This window comes from Euprymna scolopes, chromosome 1, assembly GCF_053919585.1.
Source record: "Euprymna scolopes isolate OS-2025 chromosome 1, ASM5391958v1, whole genome shotgun sequence".
NCBI classification, from domain to species: domain Eukaryota; kingdom Metazoa; phylum Mollusca; class Cephalopoda; order Sepiida; family Sepiolidae; genus Euprymna; species Euprymna scolopes.
In genome coordinates this window covers 183,194,176-183,212,723 of record NC_136482.1, presented here as the reverse complement: position 1 = coordinate 183,212,723, position 18,548 = coordinate 183,194,176, and the positions used below count along the sequence as shown (strand labels likewise).

At 31.4% G+C, this 18,548-nt stretch overlaps 1 protein-coding gene across 6 annotated transcripts in view; it reads right to left on the bottom strand.

Moving 5' to 3' along the window:
- Positions 1–18,548, bottom strand: part of LOC145278157 (apoptosis-inducing factor 3-like) — a 160,440-nt gene that overhangs the window by 10,900 nt on the left and 130,992 nt on the right. For all 6 annotated transcript variants that reach the window (XM_080130439.1, XM_080130460.1, XM_080130445.1 and 3 more), the window contains 4 exons: positions 4,473–4,588; positions 2,988–3,123; positions 1,727–1,803; positions 438–555 (listed from right to left, as the gene is read on the bottom strand). In XM_080130439.1, coding sequence (XP_079986565.1) covers positions 438–555; positions 1,727–1,803; positions 2,988–3,123; positions 4,473–4,588 — 447 coding nt within the window. The remainder of the gene's footprint in view (positions 1–437; positions 556–1,726; positions 1,804–2,987; positions 3,124–4,472; positions 4,589–18,548) is intronic.

Sequence of the window (18,548 nt, the reverse complement as noted above, 5' to 3'; positions counted from 1 at the left end):
AACACCATTTGGGGATCGTTCACAAGGAACAGTTGAGAAGAGAACACCGGTTTGGCTTCGTAGTTCTTTCATGTGAAGTTATTTAAAATCACTAAACTAAGCTGCAGTGCTCTGTGGCGTAGTGGTTAGCGTGCTGGACAATTCACATTATATTTTCACGTTCGCGCCAACCTACCGTAGTTGTAGTCGGTTTTTTTTTTGTTTTTTTTTTTTCCTAAACAACTGGAATGGACTTTTCTTGGTGGCCGAACTGTTAACGTTGCAGATGTTTTTTTTTTGTTTTTTTTTCACACTTTATTTTCCTACTTTTACTCATGACTCCGGGTTTGATCCTTCCTACTTACCTACCATAACATTTTTTACATCCCGCTAGTGTAATCTATTGATATTGAATACTTTTATAAGTATGAATACTTGTAAAAATATGTTGTACTTACCCTGAGCATGCGCCATCTGATAATGTTGTACATTCACAATGGAATCATCTTTAATAAATAAAGGAAACTCTGTGATATCCCCAGCAGCATAGATTCTTTCTTTGTTAGTCTGCATATGCTATTATAAAAAAGAATTACAAATACATTAATACAAGTAAAAAAAAACAACGCAAATATTGATGGTACAGAATTTAAAATGTCTATAAAAGCAAGTTCAGCTGAGCAAAATTATAAAAATTTTAATATTATTTTAATATGTTTTAAATATTTAAAGTAAATTGTTTTTTTTTTGTTCTATAAATTTATTAAGAATCGTGTGTAAGGCATTTAAGATTTTTTTTTATAATTCGCATATTATAATTATTTTCTTTGTTCAATTTTTATGGGGTGTTTTTTTTTATTTATTTATTTTTTTAAAACTCCAAACAAGGCTTACTGCCACCTGGATATAAGGGGTTACTATTTGGAGTCATATCTACAGAGGACTATGTGGGGAGTTGAGCAGCAAGGTGTCTGTTCACATTACATTTAAACTTCTGCATGTTAGAACAGTCAGAGAAACAGGGAACAGGAAGAGAATTTCAAAGTCTAGCAGTCAGGTGAAAGAAGCTGTTAGAGTAGAAGGCATCCAGCAGTGAAGAGGTGGGATTTTACTGTATGTCAGGTTAGTTGGGAGTATATACGTTGTGGAGGCAAAATGCTATGAGCTCATCAGAGCATATTCCATTAAAATACTTGTAAAGAGACATGGGGATGCAACACTGCAGGGATGGGACAGAGGTTGGAACTTGATTGATAGTGCAGGACTTATTAGATATTGGAGACTTTTTTTGAACCCCATCAGAGAGAGAGAGATTAGTGGTAGATGCACTAGCCTAGATCTGGGAACAATACTCTGTGTATGCGCGAATGATGATCTTGTAGAGATATAAGATACTCCTAGTTATAAGTAATTTTCTAGCACGGTAAAAAGAGCCCACCTTATTTGCAGCAGCCTTGGCAATGTCCTCAATGTATTTGTTCCAATTCATGTTTACTATAAATATGAAGCCAAGGTAGTATCCAGTTTACTAAGTTTAATGCAAACTGACTATGTTCTAGAGTTGATATTCTTCTCCCCACAACACTTTTTTTCCAAATTATTATTATTTATTTTTTTTAAAGAAAAAAAAAACAAAAGAATCTTCAAATTATTACATTGACTGAAAACCAGATTCTTAAATTATAAAATCTGTTTTGAAAATTTCAGTTAATTTTTTAAGGGGGGGGGGGTTAGACTTAATACTTACCTTATCTACAGTTATAAATCCTTGAGAGTTCATCTGTATACCAGTTTCTTTCAGGAAATTTGTCGATGGTGTCACTCCTGTCAAGGTAGACATTATTTAACAGAAATATTATTGTATGAAAGAAAATATTCACAGCACTATTTTACACTAACTTTAGTATGTACTCAGCGTTGTGAATCTAAATTATCTCTTTATTCTTTGAAAAGTTATTATAATTTTAAAGTTTGACAAAAAATGCTTCTAAATTTGTCGTTTTAGTTAAGCATTAAAGAAATGTTAAAATTTCTGAATTGTTTAGGAAGAAACCAAAATGCATTTTGATGATTCAAAATATCAAATCAAAGGAAAATAACTGATTAAAATTAAAACCGAAGTCACATAAAGCATCTTTATGTATATTTATTAAAATGACTGATTTATTTCTAAACAAGCTGAAATGCATAATGGTGGATTTCATAACTTATGGCTTGATCATGCGACTACATTTCATGTAAATTTAAAGAGAGCGAAACTGGTTGGAGTCGATTGAAGCTGCAAGTTGGAATACAAACACTTAGCAGCTTACTTGTCAACTCACTTTACCAACTGTTGCTACTTGGCTTGGACTTTTATTATGGTACCTAGTGGAATCTATTCTATATTGGATATATATGTATTGTTTTTCACTTGGTGATACAATAACTTAGTCATTGTTGTAAATATATAAAGAAAGAAATGAAGGTGGCATAATCTATTGCATTCATGATATAATGAAATCATTATAATTTGTGCTATGTCACTCAATAAATATACAAAACAAAAAGCCTTGGTTTTCCAAACCTGGGATAGAACCCAGGACCTTTAGTTCTTTAATCTAACGCACAACCAACGAAACAGTCAGAGTCGATGAAGAAGTTGAAAATGAATAATTATGTGTAATGATGTTTGCATTTTATAATCTATTTCTTATAACTTTGCATTCGTCCTCATCAATTGGGTTTCTATTCAAAGTGATCATATGACTTTCTTATTATTTTTTTTCATCGTTCGAAACATCTAGTTTTGATGTATTTTACTTTGTAGAAAAAAAAAATGGTTAACCAATTTTCTTTTTGTTTTTTTTCATATCCATTTGATATGTTTTACTTTGTTAAAAAAAAAAATTGTTGACCAATTCTATTTGCTTAACGAATGAAACTACATTCATTCACTTATATTGTGTATAACATGTTAATGGAATAAAATAGATGATGGAGGGGGAGATATATAATCTCATGCTTACCAATTCCAACAACACAAATATCCGCAGGTAATGAAGTACTGTTGTCTAACACCACAGTCGTCAAGGTTCCATCAGATCCAATAAGTTCAGTTGCATGGCAATTATAATGGAAATTAATTCCTTTTTCTTTGTGCATCTGGAGAAAAAAACAAAAAGATAACTAGAATCTAAGAAAACAAAATTATTTGTATTGTTGGTTTACTGTTCATATCTTGTTTGTACAACATTTTGGTTGATGTCACCTCCGACTCTCTTCAAGTGTATCTTGTTGATCTTGAGGAATCTGCACAGAATTTCAAATAAGCCCATTTATTTAATCCACAAAGATAGCATGCCCTCTTTCCATCAGCTATGAAGTCCTAAGTAATTTGCAATTGTATTTTAAGTGTTGACCATACTGAAGATTGAACTTTCAACATCCAGAAGAGTGTAATTTTTACAATTGTATTTTACCAAGTACTCTATCTACTGTGCCATAGATCTGCAAAATAAAAGGCTCCTTTTGAAATTTTGTGCAGATTCCTGAGTTGACAAGATGTATGTGAAGAAGATCAGAGGTTACATCGACTGAAATATTGTGCAAATAACACAAGATAAGAACAGTAGTCTGAAGAATCCAAATAATCAATCCTCATCTCAAAATTTCAGAACTGTAAAACAAAAGTGAATTTTTTTTTGAAATGATTAAAGACAGAAAATTTCAATATATGTTTTTTTGAAATGATTAAAGACAGAAAATTTCAATATATGTTTTTTTTAAATGATTAAAGACAGAAAATTTTGATTTTTTTTTTTAAATGATTAAAAGACAGAAGATTTTGATATTTTTTTTTAATATATTTTTTTCTGGATCAAATATAGATTCACTACCCTAATTATTTTAGCAGCTGAAAGGAACAAGTTTAGCTTTCCAATATATTTGATGTTACAGAATTTAAATAAGCATATATTTTAAAACTGAATTGGTCTAATAAGATTTTTCCTCTAAAAGAATTAAAATTTTTTATATACTTCTTGACCAATAGATGCTTTCGTTTAGTTTGCGAGTTAATAAAAAAAATTTAAAGAAACAGATACCCACTTTCATGGTTATTATGCACCTTGGATATCAGGCAATGAAAGGTTTGAATATCATCAGTAAAAACAAAATGTGTTTTTAAAATATTATAAGACAAAATATTACAAAAGAGACAATTATTACTACATTATGGATCTCATAATTAAAAGATTTGCAGATTTTTTAAACTAAATATTGTATGAGAAAAAAATAAATTTCCTTAACAGACCAATATTACAAAAAAATATATTCATTATGCTTTGAATTTCATCAATAAAGTATTTGTGTCAAGTTTTTAATAAAATATGTACATGATAACGTCAATTTTACCCCCTGGCTTGCAAAGCTTAAATACACCCTTAAAGAAAGTTGGGCAAACCCTAGTTTCATCTGTTGAAAGTGGGGAATGGGGGTAAAAGAACACATACCTCTATTATTCTTTGAGCTAGTTGGGTTCCGAAAACATTTTTGAATGGCAAATCATCTCGACATATTACATCCACAGAACTTGCTTTACCGATAAGAGTAGCAGCGACTTCCATTCCTTAAACGTGAATATGACATTAATAATAATTAACAATATTTATAATAAACATGTTAAAATTAATAATTACAATCAATAAAAATCAATAATAATTAAAATGAATAAAAATTAATTAATGTTAATTAAAATGGATAAAATGGACAAAATTTACTTAATAATTAAAATGAATAAAAATGAATTAATTAAAATGAAAAAAAAAATAATTAACAATAATTAAAGTGAATAAAAATGAATTAATATTAATTAAAATGGATAAAAATTGATCAACAATGAATAAAAACTAATTCCTAATGAATTACATGATAATATTAATAATAATTAAAGAGGATAAAAATTCATTTTATGTAGAAAAAAATATTAAAACTTTGTATTTGGTTGATGAAAAGTTTTCAGAATTTAGAAATAGCATGGTTTAAAAGAATTGAAAAAAAAAAAAAATGCTTATATCCAACAGGAAAAGTAAAACATGGAAGCAACATCACTCCTGCACATAATTCAATTCAAGTTGCTTTATCTCTTTCAACACCCCTGGCAGTCACAAATGGTATGTCTAGTTAATACTGGCAACCCCCCCCCCCCCAAAAAAAAGTCTATACACCTCATATAGCCCTTACAATTTTTTGTTTTTACTCATGACAATTATTTCTTCACATACTCAGTTTCACTGCTGGCACCAACAGGACTGAGGTATGAAGGGAGTGCTTACGTACACTGAGTTATATGTTATGAGGCCAGTTAGATCTATAAATTATGACTTAATTTCAAACATTTCTCTTTCATGGTAACAGTAGAATAAAGAAATACTAGCAACATATCTTCTGCTAAAAAGTGGCTGTAAAAAACAAAAGACATTATGACAACTGCTTATGAAGCAATATGAAAATCAAACTACTGTTCTAATTTTCAATGTCATTTGCATGTTTCGGTCAATGTAAACTTCGATCTTCTTGAAGTGTATCTTGTTTAACTTCGGCAACCAGAAATACAATTGCAAATTACTTAAGACCTCTATCCAGTCATGGCTGATGGAATAGAAGCATGCTACCCCTGTCAGTTAAATAAAGGTTTCCATTCAAAATTCCGCAGATTCTTGAGTTCAACAGAAAGTTTCCTAAATTCGACAAGATACACCTGATGAAGTTCGGAAGTTATATCAACCGAAGCATTGTAAAAATTATGCTGAAGACGAGAACAGTAGTCTGAAGAATCCAATCCTCATCTCAAAAATTCAGAAACGAAATGAAGATCAAAATTATTGGGTTTTTATAAGTAGAAAAAAAATAATCCCATACTTTTATTACACCAAGGAATATGGACACTTATGACAGTTTTTTTATATAGGGGTTAACAGCAGTAAAAACAAAAGAAAATATATAATTACATTAATTTACTAAGCTGTCAGTTTTTGTCCACACTCATCAGAGTAAATACTTGGAAGTAAAGTTAATGTATTAAGATTAAACCGCCGTAAAATATTGTAGTGAAATGAAAATGAGTGACAAGTTTGGGGAGAATAAAAATGTAACGGGAGGTACAAGCGAGTTACATTAAGCCGCTTTTGTTTACATAAAGATGATTTTAATAAGTTAATATAATCCCATAATTCACTTTAGCATGTGTATCTATATCCATAAATATTTGAACAGAAAACTAAGTTTAATAATCTCTCCCCTTTAAAAAAAAGTTTGTCACAAGATCAGTTTAAAATAGGTTGGGGCTAAAAATGACCATAGTTCTCACAACACAACTCTACTTCTTAGTATATAACATGACCAACTTATAATGCTGTAATAGATGCATTGGTTAGGTGAATACACCTGGAATGGGGTCTGATTCTAATTTGCCTTAATGGATCACAAGGATTCTAGAAGATATTGATCATATGTATAGTAACAGTGAAATGACAGATGCAGTTGAGAGTAGAGAATTTTTACAGAAATAGTACTTCATGCTCCACCTTTGAAGTAGAAACAGAGTTCTCTTTATTATACACATAAAAATTATATTTATTGAAAACACACACGCACACAGTGATAAAGAGGCAGAAAGACAGATGGAGAGACATTACATATTAAATATACAAAAATTCTTCACTTACATTTTATTATCTACTAACATTTCAGCCCGGCGTTGCCCGGGTGTTTGGAGGTGTATGTTGAGCAAAAAAAAAAAAATAGAAAAAAAAAAGGCGGTCAATTTTTTTTTAACTTTGACCCCTATTATGAATGAACCCTTAACATTTATTGTTTGGGGCTCAAATCAAGTTAAGTTAGATCCATGTCCAAGGAACCTATATCTAAAATTTCAAGTGTTTAGACCCAAAATTGGCAGAGGAGTTTCATAGAGTTCTCAAAGGTCAAAATTCACCCCTTAACAGCCAAATTTCTGGTCAAAAAACGGATTACAAAGATTTTCCCAAATCTAAGTACCCTGTATATCAAATTTCGAGTCTGTAGACTTAAAATTGACAGAATTATTGTGTAGGTTGGTTGGTTGGTTTATTGGGGCTTCACGGCATATCAACCACTGTGGGTCATTTAATGCCAAGCTATGTATTTAGTTGAGATAGATTTTTGTTGTTTTTTTTAATTATTGTCAGAGTTATGAATTTTAAAATTTTTTTTGAGTTTTTACGGTTTAAAGTGATTTGAAGAGTTGTATTTTTTTTTTTTAAGTATTTGATGATTTGGTGTGGTGTCACCTTGTGAAACAATTCTTTGATTTCGTTTACTGTATAATATTTCTGGTAGTTTTGTATTTTTGACATTCTGTTAATGTTTTATTGTCATATGTTTGTTGCAGAAAGTGCATTTTGGTTTTTCTGTTGCTTCGATTAGGTGCGAGTGTGTTAATTTGGTATGTCCGATTCTGATTCTGTTTAGAATGATATTTTCTCTTCGTCCTTTTATTGTTGTTTTGTTTTCGTGTTTTATTATGGGTTGGTGCTCGTGTAGTTTGTTTTGGGTATATGTGTCCCATCCTGTTTGCCATTTATTTTTGTTATATTCCCTTATTTTTCTGCTGAAATCCGTGTATGGTATTTTGATGTTTGTTATATTTTTGCTAATAGCTTCTTTGGCCAATTTGTCAACTTCTTCATTGCCTGGAATACCAACATGACTTGGTATCCAGGCTAAGATTATTTCTTTTCCTTTTTCGATAATTTCATTGTATTTGTTCATTATATCTAATATATAAGGATGCTCTAGTTCTTCTTCTCTTAGAGCTAAGATGCATGACAAAGAATCGGTATATATAATGAATTTTTACTTATTTTTGTTCTTAATTCAAGTGCCATTTTTGATTGCTTGTAGTTCTGCTGTGTATATTGATGAGTCGATGGGAAGTCTTATTTGGAGATGGTTCTGTCCATCTGTACATGCCGCACCTGTTCCTTTTTTTGTTTTCGCTCCATCAGTGTATATTTCTTTGTGTTGTAGGTACTTTTCTCTGAGTTTGCTGAAGTGGCTTTTATTTATTAAATTGTTGGTATTGTTTTTTTTGTATTTAGTAAGAGTGCTTGGATCTTTCAAAGTCCATGGTGGTTTGTTGCTTACTGTGTGTGTGACTATGTTATTAAGGTTTTCGTTAATTTGAGTTAATATTTCTTTGATGCGATATCCGAAAGAAGGTATGTGTTTTGGTTTGCTGGTATAAAAGTTTGTATATTGTAGGTTGAAGGTTTTTTCGTGTTTTGGGTTCTTTGAATCACTTTGTAGTTTTATTACGTATTGTGTTGTTAATTTCTGCCATCTTAAATGATGAGGGAGTTCATTGGCTTCTATGTATAGGCTTTCCATGGGTGATGTTTGATATGCTCTCAGACTGAGTTTTAATCCTTGATTTTGTATGGTTATTAATTTTTGGAGATAGGATTTACGGGTGGAGCTATATGTGATGTATCCATAATCTAATTTTGATCTTATGTGTGCCTGGTATATTTTTAACATTGTGTCTTGGTCTGCTCCTCAGTGTGTTTTTGATATTAATTTTAAAATTTTCATTGCTTTTTGGCATTTTTGCTTTAAGTTAGTGATATGCTTATTGAAATTAAGTTTATTGTCCAGTTTAATACCTAGAAATTTTGTGTGTTGTGCTATTGGGATTGGGTTTCCTTGTATTTGTAGTTGTGGGTCCAGATGATATTTTTGTTTTCTGCAGAAATGAATACAGACAGTTTTGTTTTGTGCCAACTTGAATCCATTTTTATCGATCCAGTTTTCGATTTTGTTTAAGCATTGCTGCATCTTTCTTTCAATTGTTATATTTAATGCAGAATATGCAATTGAAAAATCATCTACAAATAATGATTTTTCAAATTCTGTGTTGACAATTTGTGTAATTTCATTTATTTTAATTAAGAATAAGGCGGTGGATAATATACTACCTTGTGGCACTCCTACTTCTTGCTCGTATTGATCTGATAGCGTGCTTCCTTGTCGTACTTTGTAATATCTTTGAGACAGGAAGTTTTGTATAAATATTGCCATATTTCCTCTTATTCCCATATTGTGTACATCTCTTAGAATTCCATATTTCCAGGTTGTATCATAGGCCTTTTGGATGTCGAAAAAACTGCCCTATGTGGTGTCCGCGTACAAAAAGTGATTCTAGTCGTACTATTTGGTCGTTTGTGCTTTGTTTTTGTCTGTATCCACTCTGATATTTTGATTAGAGGTTGTTTTTTTCCAGGTACCACATTAAGTGGTTGTTTATCATTCTTTCCATAGTTTTGGAGAGGCAGCTGGTTAGGACTATGGGTCTGTAACTGGTTGGATTACTTGTATTTTTATTTGGTTTGGCAATTGGTATGATGATTGATTCAAACCAGGATTTTAGTATTTCTCCTGTATTCCATATTTTGTTATATATGTTAAGTAATAGTTCTAAAGATGATTTTGCTAGTTGTTTTAGGAATTGTTAATTGGTAATGTATATCGTCTGGGTCAGGAGTTGTATTTCTGCTTTTGTTTATTGCTCTTTTTAGTTCTTTTATGTTGAATGGTACGTTGTATGTTTCTTTGTTATTAGTTGGAAAATTAAGTTTTTCTCTTTCTGCTGTTTGTTTATGTGTTTGGAATGATGTTGATGTTGTAGAATTCTTCAGTTAGTAAATTAGTTATTTCTTTTTTGTTTATGCATTTTGTTCCATCAGTTTTAATTAAATAGTTTATGGTATTTTGTGTTTCTTTTTCAGATATTTTCTTTATTATATTCCGTGTTTTTTTAGTTGGTGTTTGGTTGTTTAACTGTGAAATATAGTTTTTCCAGGATGTTTTTTTTGCTTTGTTTTATGGTGTATCGTGCTTTGGCATGCATCTCTCTATATTTTTGTAAGTTAATTGTTGTAGGGTTTTGTTTGAATTTTTTAAGTGTTTTTTTTTTTTTTTTCTTTGACAGCTTTTTTGCAGGTTTCATTAAACCAAGGGTTTGATTTTTTTTTGTGGGGTTTGTTGAAGTTTTGGGTATTGTTTTAGTGGCAATATTGTTTAAGGTCTGTGTGAAATGTTTTAGTGGTTCTTCTTTATTTAAAATGTTTGTGTCTAATTCTGTTCTGCATAGATTGGTAAATGTTTCCCTGTTGGCTTTGTGTAATTTCCATTTTGGGACTTTTTCTTCCGGTATTTTTTGATTATTTTTAAGTATGATAGGATAGTGATCACTTCCGTGTTGGTCTTCTAGTACATCCCAATGGAAGTCCATATAAATGGATGCAGTACATATTGTTAAGTCTATTGCAGACATGGATCCATTGGCTGGGTGCATGTAGGTATTTTTACCATTGTTTAGTATACATAGGTTTGTTGTATTTAGGATTTCATTTATTATATTGCCTTTGTTGTTGTTTTGATTACTTCCCCAATGGTGGCTGTGCGTATTAAAATCTCCCATTATTATAAAAGGGCATGTCTATTTCTTTTTTTTTTATTGGCTGATATGGTGGAATGTATATGGAGCAGATTGTGATTTTGCGGTGTAGGTTAGCCATTGGTGCTATTGCTTGTAGTTCAGTGTTTAATTGGAGGATTGTGTGATGTATAGTATTTTTAATTAGTATGGACACTCCTCCGATTGCTCTATTTGTTGTGGATATATGGGTTTTGTCGTACATGTTATATTCTTTGAATTTTTAGTTGTGATTTTCTTTGAGTAGTGTTTCTTGTAGACATATTGTTTGTTGATGATTTCTAGTATTTCATGATTAGGTCTTAGTCCTCTGCAGTTCCATTGTAGGAATGTTGTTTTGTTATGATTTGTAAGGTTTTGCATGGGTATTATTTTTATTTATTTATTTATTTTTATTTAAAATTTTTTTTTTTTTTTTCCTTGTTTATCATCATTTATAGGTTCATGGGGTAAGAGGAATATCTTTTGATTCCTCAGTCTCCATGACTTCTTGGTTTTCGAGTCCTGGAGGCACAGTGTTTTTTTGTTTATCTCTACCTTTGGATTGTGAGCGCGGTCGTGGTTGTGGTGTGTTGGGGAGTTTAGATTCATGCACCGCAAAGGTTGTTTCGCTGTTCTGCCGGCCCCTTCTTTCCGGGGGATCCTTCGGCATGTCTACCTCTTTCTGAACACTCAGAGGAGTGTCTTTTGGCCTGGAGAGTGAACGTGATTTTTTTTCTGCTATCTTGTTTCTTTTTTCCTCTGGTATGTTTTTTGGTGTTTGCTTTTTTTTTGTTTTCTTTTTTGGTTAAAAGTGTTGTTTCTATTGGGTGTGGTGTTTGGGTTTTTGGTTCCAGTGAGGTTTTGTTCATATTTTTTTCATTTCTTCAATTATGTTTATCAATATTTTGATTTGGTCGGTGAGGTCTTGGATTTTAATATCTAAGTTTGTTGTGTGATAATTGTCGTTGTGCTTATTAGTATTAACAGTATTCTTTTTTGTTATTTCTGAATATTTAATTGTTTCAACTTTTTTCCTTGCTTCTGGGTAGGTGATGTTTAGCGTGTATTTAATTTTGGTAATTTCTTTTCCTTTTTTCCAAATTTCACAGTCTTTGGAGTAGGCACTGTGATTTTCTATACAGTTGGCACATTTGGGAGTTTTTTGACAGTTGGTATGATTGTTATTTTCTCTGCACCTTCCACACACTGGGTCGCGTGTGCATTGATTCTGATGGTGGCCAAATTTTTGACATTTGAAGCAATGCAGTAGGTTGGGGATGTAAGTTTCGACTTTCAGTTTCTCATAGGCTATTTTTATTTCTAGCAGGATTTTTTGTTGGTAAAAGGTTAGTATGTACGTTTGTGTGTTTATCATTTCTCCATTTTTTTTATTTGAATTTGTCTAATATCTGTTACGTTCTGTTCTTTCAGATATGAACATAGTTCGTCAATGGGACAAAGTGAAAGTTCACTGCTTTTTACCACGCCTTTGCATGTGTTTAGTGTTTTGTGGGGGTATGTTTTTATTTTTATACTACCGAAATGTTTCCATTTTAGGAGTTCATCCGCTTGTGGTTTTGTGAAATTTTTGTGAAATTTAGGAAATTTTTCCCTTGGAACGATGAACAGGTTCAAAACTTGGATCTCAAACATCTATATGTCAAAGTCAAAGTGAAGATTTCTATTAGCAGAGTGCCATTTCTTAATTTTTTAACCATTTTGGGTTTTATATTTTTAGATAATCTTAAAAAGGGAAAGTTTAGTTAATCGTATTTCTTCAGTGGATTCCATTATTATAAAATTTAAATATTTATCTTGTTCCTCAGTCGAGTCACTATCCAAAGTGTCTAGCAGTCTTTTTTTACTTGGTGTTTTGTAACTCCTATTAGGATTGTTTGTGGCTTCATCATCCCTGCTCCCTACCCACCTCGGAGCCCTATTTGGGATGCGCACAGGAGGGAAACCCATCCGCTCTGGCTACAACAGGGTTACAGGAATGGTATACTTGTATATAATGTAGACTTCGAGCATTTGTGTTTCTTAATTTTTATCATCCAAGTAGAAAATGGGAAATTTTAGAGGAAAACATGTCTAGTTTTTATTCATTATATACAATTGACCGTTACCCACCGCTTTCACCACTTATTTATGGATATGGGGTACTAAAACCTGACCTCCAAGTCTCTCAACCACCAGGATCCCATCCTAATGGCGTTACGGGTCGCTGCCCACAGCCAACAGGTAGCTCAGCAGGGGGGAAGTCAGCATATTCTGATGCCTTGCCGACAGGGTCTAGTGAAATCTTGATCGATTGTGAAAATTTTATCTTTCCAGTTATTTTCTTTAAATATTTATTTATGGATTTTAGTTTGATTGTTTTTATTATTTTGGTTGGTATTTTTAAGTTAGGGAATCAGTAGGGAAGTAGGGGTGGAATGACAAAAAGAACAGAAAAAAACAATGTGGAGGGAGGGGGCTGTTGTTTTTGTAGAACATATTTAAGTTTTACAAAAGAGGATAGAAAACAAAAACAGAAATTTAATGTAGGTGCATTTCATCTCAGGAAGCCAAAAGACAGCCTGATCTGGTAGCACCAGGTTATTGTGTAGGGAAATATACACACACACAGCCACGTTCACTTTTATATATACACTAGCATTTCAGCCTGGCGTTGCCCAGGTGTTTAGAGGTGTATGTTGAGCAAAAAAGATAAAATAAAAACGGTAAATTTTTTTAACTTTGACCCCTATTATAACCCCTTAACATTTATTCTTTTCGGTTCAAATCAAGTTATTAAATTAGATCCATGTCCAAGGAACCTATATCTAAAATTTCAAATGTTTAGACCCAAAATTGGCGGAGGAGTTTGATAGAGTTCTCAAATCGTTGAACTTTGACCCTTTAATAGCCAAATTTCTGGCCGAAAACTGATTACAAAGATTTTCCCAAATCTCAGTATCCTGTATATCAAATTTCGAGTCTGTAGATTGAAAATTGTCAGAGTTATTGTGTGGGAAAATGTACACAGACACACACACGGACACGTTCACTTTTATATATATAATAGACATAGATAATATAAATAACCGTGGCCATGGCTTTCGACACTGTTACCACAGAATCAAAGTATTATAAAGGTAAAGGAAGGTTATAGTATAGGGAATTCTAAACTCTCAAATGAGTTTTTATTTTTACCTTTTATTGAAACTTAAACTCCAAACAGATCAAGTAAAATTGTTAACTACAAAAACGTGGATAAATAGAAAGCATTTTAGGAGCTTTTCTTATTCCATGAAATTACACATTTTCTAACCTTATAAACAAGCTGGATTTTCACACAACTTTCACAGTGATTTTTGATGGTTTTCAAACCTTGATGTTGTCAAATATCTTATGCACTGAGCTATTCAAATATATGTTAATACATTAAAACTAATACTTATAAGTAGATTGTGCTAAATGTTAGAAAAGTGTTATTAGTTCCTTTAAGGGACTGCTAGAGACACAAAACTACTTCGAATATGTTCCCAAGCAAATTGAACATATGAATACACTTTTAGTTAAGGTGCATTCCCTAATATGCGTTTGTTTTCAGAGATAGTCATACAGAGAGAGAGAGAGAGAGAAAGAGAGAGAGAGAGAGAGGTGTTCTGTTTATTATACATATAAAGATTATATTTATTGAAAATACACACACATATGCAACATCACATTAAGTAGAGTTTACTTTAACAACAACCTTGATGTTATCAAATATCTTATGCACTGAGCTATTCAGATACTCTAAAACTAACACTTATAAGTAAATTAATTTAATTGGGCTACATGGTAGAAAAGTGTCAGTAGTTCTTTTAGAGGATTGCTAGAGATGTAGAACTACTTCCATTTATATTCACATGCAATTTGTACATGTGAATACATTTTAGTTAAGGTACACTCTTTATTTTTAGGCTGACACAGAGATGTTCTTTAAAGAGAGAGAGAGAGAGAGAGAAAGGCAGACAGATGGAAAGGTAAAGGTATTACTTACTTAAATAGACCAAAATTCTTCAATTACATTTTATTATGTTCAAAAAAATACTAGATGCATACACCCAGCCTTGCCCAGTCAAAACATATTGCCAGGCGAAAAGATTAGTCACATACTATCATATTTAAGATACACCGAATATCCTAACTTGTTATGAAAAGTGATTACATGTTAGATTTAGGGAAACATAAAACATATCCATTTTGGTTTATGGAAATCAAACGTGAAGTAACTTTCATAAAAGAGATATGACTCTCATAACTTTAATAAATAAGCTTACTTTCGTTTTTTAACGCAACTGTTGTCAGTTATTAATAACTGAAATTAAATCAAATCAAATATAAATTAAGTAAAAAATAAATTAAATGAATTAACTAAATAATATTTCTAAATAGAACAATTAAAACAATTCTGTTACAACAAACAGTTATTAAAACAGATTTTCTTTAATGTAATATGCAAATGAGAGTATTCATTGAACATAGATTTCTTTTTAATTTAATATTAATATGTAAATGGCTAAATGTCTGCCTGTCAGTCTCCATATTTTCAAACTATCCCCTCTGCCGAGTGGCGCTAAGGGCCTCAAATGATTGGATTTTTTACAGACCGTTCTTTTATGGGTCTTTAGTTAAAACTGTTTTTAAGGGGTCAAAAATGGGGCAAAATTGAAAACATTGTTAAACATTTTGTACATTCATGTAAGTTTATTTTTAATCAGTTTATATGCGTGTCACATTGGTACAGTGGTAACATCACCAGCTTTGAATACTACAGTTTCGCTTTCGATTCTATCTAATGGCACCTAAATACTTTTTTTTTTACTTTTGAAATCACTACTCTATAATAATGTATACGAAATCTGGGCAAATTAAAATATCATATTTAAGCATATTTTACAGCCTAGTCAAAGCCCCACCACAACCACTAGTATATATATTATGCTGGAATAAAGGTGTGTATAAGTCTGTTTTCAGTCTGAAAATTAATTTTTGAAACAGTGTACATTTTGTACATATTAATTAAATTGTGAACAGACAAGAATATGACTTTATTATAATAAAAGATTCAAGCAAGCAAGCAAGCAAGCAAGGACGCCTGGATGGTCAACAGAGTTTTATAATTATTGAGATATGTATATTCTTTGATTTCATATAATTTTATTTTATAAAATTGGAGGAGTTAGATCAAAAAGTGCACTGAATGATTTTAGTCTGATATTTTCACAGCTATACAATTCAGACAGATGTTAGATCAACTTTTAAAATGACACAAGGAAAATTTGATGCACATATTTGAAGTTTTAAGAGAATTCTGTCTACATGGATCACTTAGAAGTGGGAGACACATAGATATTGTGCACATAAGAAAGATTCAGGATCACGTCTATTGTTTTCTCCAAGAAAATTTTATACATATAATATACATTTCATAAAAATAGTATATATTTAAAGGGATTATTTCTTCAGGGAGGCATTTGAATATTCGGGAACACTTTCATTATCTTTCACAGTAAATTTTACTTAAGACAATTTTAGATTTTATGTAAATTCTGTAACCTTTTTTTTTTTTTTTATAGAGAAGACACGAACATCACACATATTGAGCTTTATATAGCGAGATTTATTCAGGTTGAAAGTTATGTGTATATCGCTGGTCACAATTAGGACAGATTCTATTTAATCCATAAATAGGATCCTGACAGGTACTACCATTCCAGGCCAAAGCGGACCTGGGAGCAGTGATAATTAAGGGGTGGCTCCAAACATCTCAAATTAGGGCTTCATCACTGGATGCAGTTTAATGTCATTCCAAGGATAGTTTTTTTACGGTTTATCATATAATTTCATAGTCCTCAGTAATGATAAAATGGTCTCGATAGTAACACTTTCAAATAGATCTTTTCTGTCATCAACGTCAAAAATTATCTTGTGTGTGAGTGAAATGATGACATTCCACCAAAAAGTGCTTAACGGTGTCATAAGAAAGCATATCTCTTACATTAAAATATTCATTTTAAATTAATAAATCAATAATAATATAATAATTAATTATATAATATACATATTATAATAATTAATTATTAATTTTATAGTAAATAAATAATATGTTTAATAATATAAAATGCGTAACATAATTTATAATTAATAATATTTACTAAAATTAAACAAAGAAAATACATGGATCTTTCTAATTTAATTTAAGAACAACCCAGAACATCTTCAAGAGAACAAAAAAGTATTTTTTCTCAGCTCAAAAAGAACATTCTAGAACAATCAAAATATTTTATATTAAAGATGCTGTGCTTACAAAATTGACAATTATACTAACGGCTGTTGACCTATATGGTCAACTTTATGTTTCTAACTCCAGCCCGTTTCACAAATCTTGATCCAGTCGAAAGAAACTCTCCAAAAGGCATTTTCAGCATTCAGTTGAAGATTTGAGTTTCGGGTGAATAAAGATTTCTTTTCTTAATTTCTTATTGATCAAGGGTTGTATGCGTTTTTGAATTCATCAGATATATTGCTTGAATAGTTGACTTCAAGTTAAGAAGAGTTACTCCCCTTACACCATTACGTTATTGTAATAACTTAGATGTAATAAGTAGTGTTTATTTACTAGCCGGCCGCAAGGCATTACCCGGTTGTAAAATACGCTTAAATCTGATATTTTGATTAATGCAGATTTCGTGTTTATTATTATACTAGCGAGGGGTACCCGGTGTTGCCCGGGTGTTGGGGGGGGGGAGGTTAAAAAAAAAATAAGTATGAGAATCGAACCCGAACCCTTGAGGCAAAGTTGTAAATTAAAGTGTGGAAAAAAAAAAACAAAAAACAAAAAAAAAACAAAAAAAAACAAAAAAAAACGTGCAATGCCCCACCGCGAGATGCTAACGGAAAGACGTTTGAATTTATTTAATTAGTTGGATTTAGCAGGTGCCCGTTTTAAATGAGGTCAAGTTTTGACTGCGAGATAGTATTCATTTACTGCTGAACGCTCCCCCCCCCCGCCCGAAGATGTTATAGGAAAAAGACTAACCCACATGCGGCGAGCGACAAATATTGAATATTTATCTTCCTGAAATCGACCAAATTAAATAAACAGGCAAGCTTTGTTGTTAACTGTGAGATATTATGATTTGTATGTGATATAAAAAGTTTTTAAGCGAGTGACCGCTTCTCTGAAAGAAGCCTTTTGTAGACACACAGAAAAAGCGAACACACATACATACATTTTCGCTTTTATATTTATAGATTATATTGGACCCAATATATAGTAATTTTAAAAGTTTAAAAAAAAGAAAAAAATATTCATTTCACTACCGAGAATCGAAACCAAAATGTTTAGCTTACGATTTACTTTTTTCTTTGATGTTAATGCCTGAGCTATAAAGATAGGTTTGCTCCAAGGATAAAAATTAAAACATGAACTAATAGCTATTACCTTACACATGCATATTCGTAATGCTATCATTCAACCATCCCCTAGCAAATTTCACTATTTTTATTTTCACTTTTGCACCGATTTTCCCTGGGTTTGAATACTCTATAAAATAAGTTTCATGCCAGTAGACCAAAGACTGACAGAGGAGTTTGGTAGACAAAATATTTTAAACAAAAATATATATTTTAAATAGAATTGTAGAAGGCGGTACAATGCAGAAGTAACGGAAAGACACAGGCTGAAGTAGGTGAGAAATTTATTAATACAACTTATAAATACATGTGTACATATTCATATTTCATACACGCAGTATATTTATATTTGCACAGTGGTTACCTGGGAAAGTTGGTCTGGTGGTATGTCCGTGTAATATAATATTTCGAGAAAGATCTCTTCGTCAGATATTTACTTTGATAAATGTGTTGTTGTAAGCAGTAACTATACTGCAGCAAATCATCACTCGGGACTTGTGGGTAGTATATGGTTAGGTTTTTTTTGTTTTTTTTTTCTCAATTCTTATTTTATATTTCTAAATTATTTATTTTATATTATATCTTATTTTATTTATTTGTTTTTATTTATTTATTTATTTTT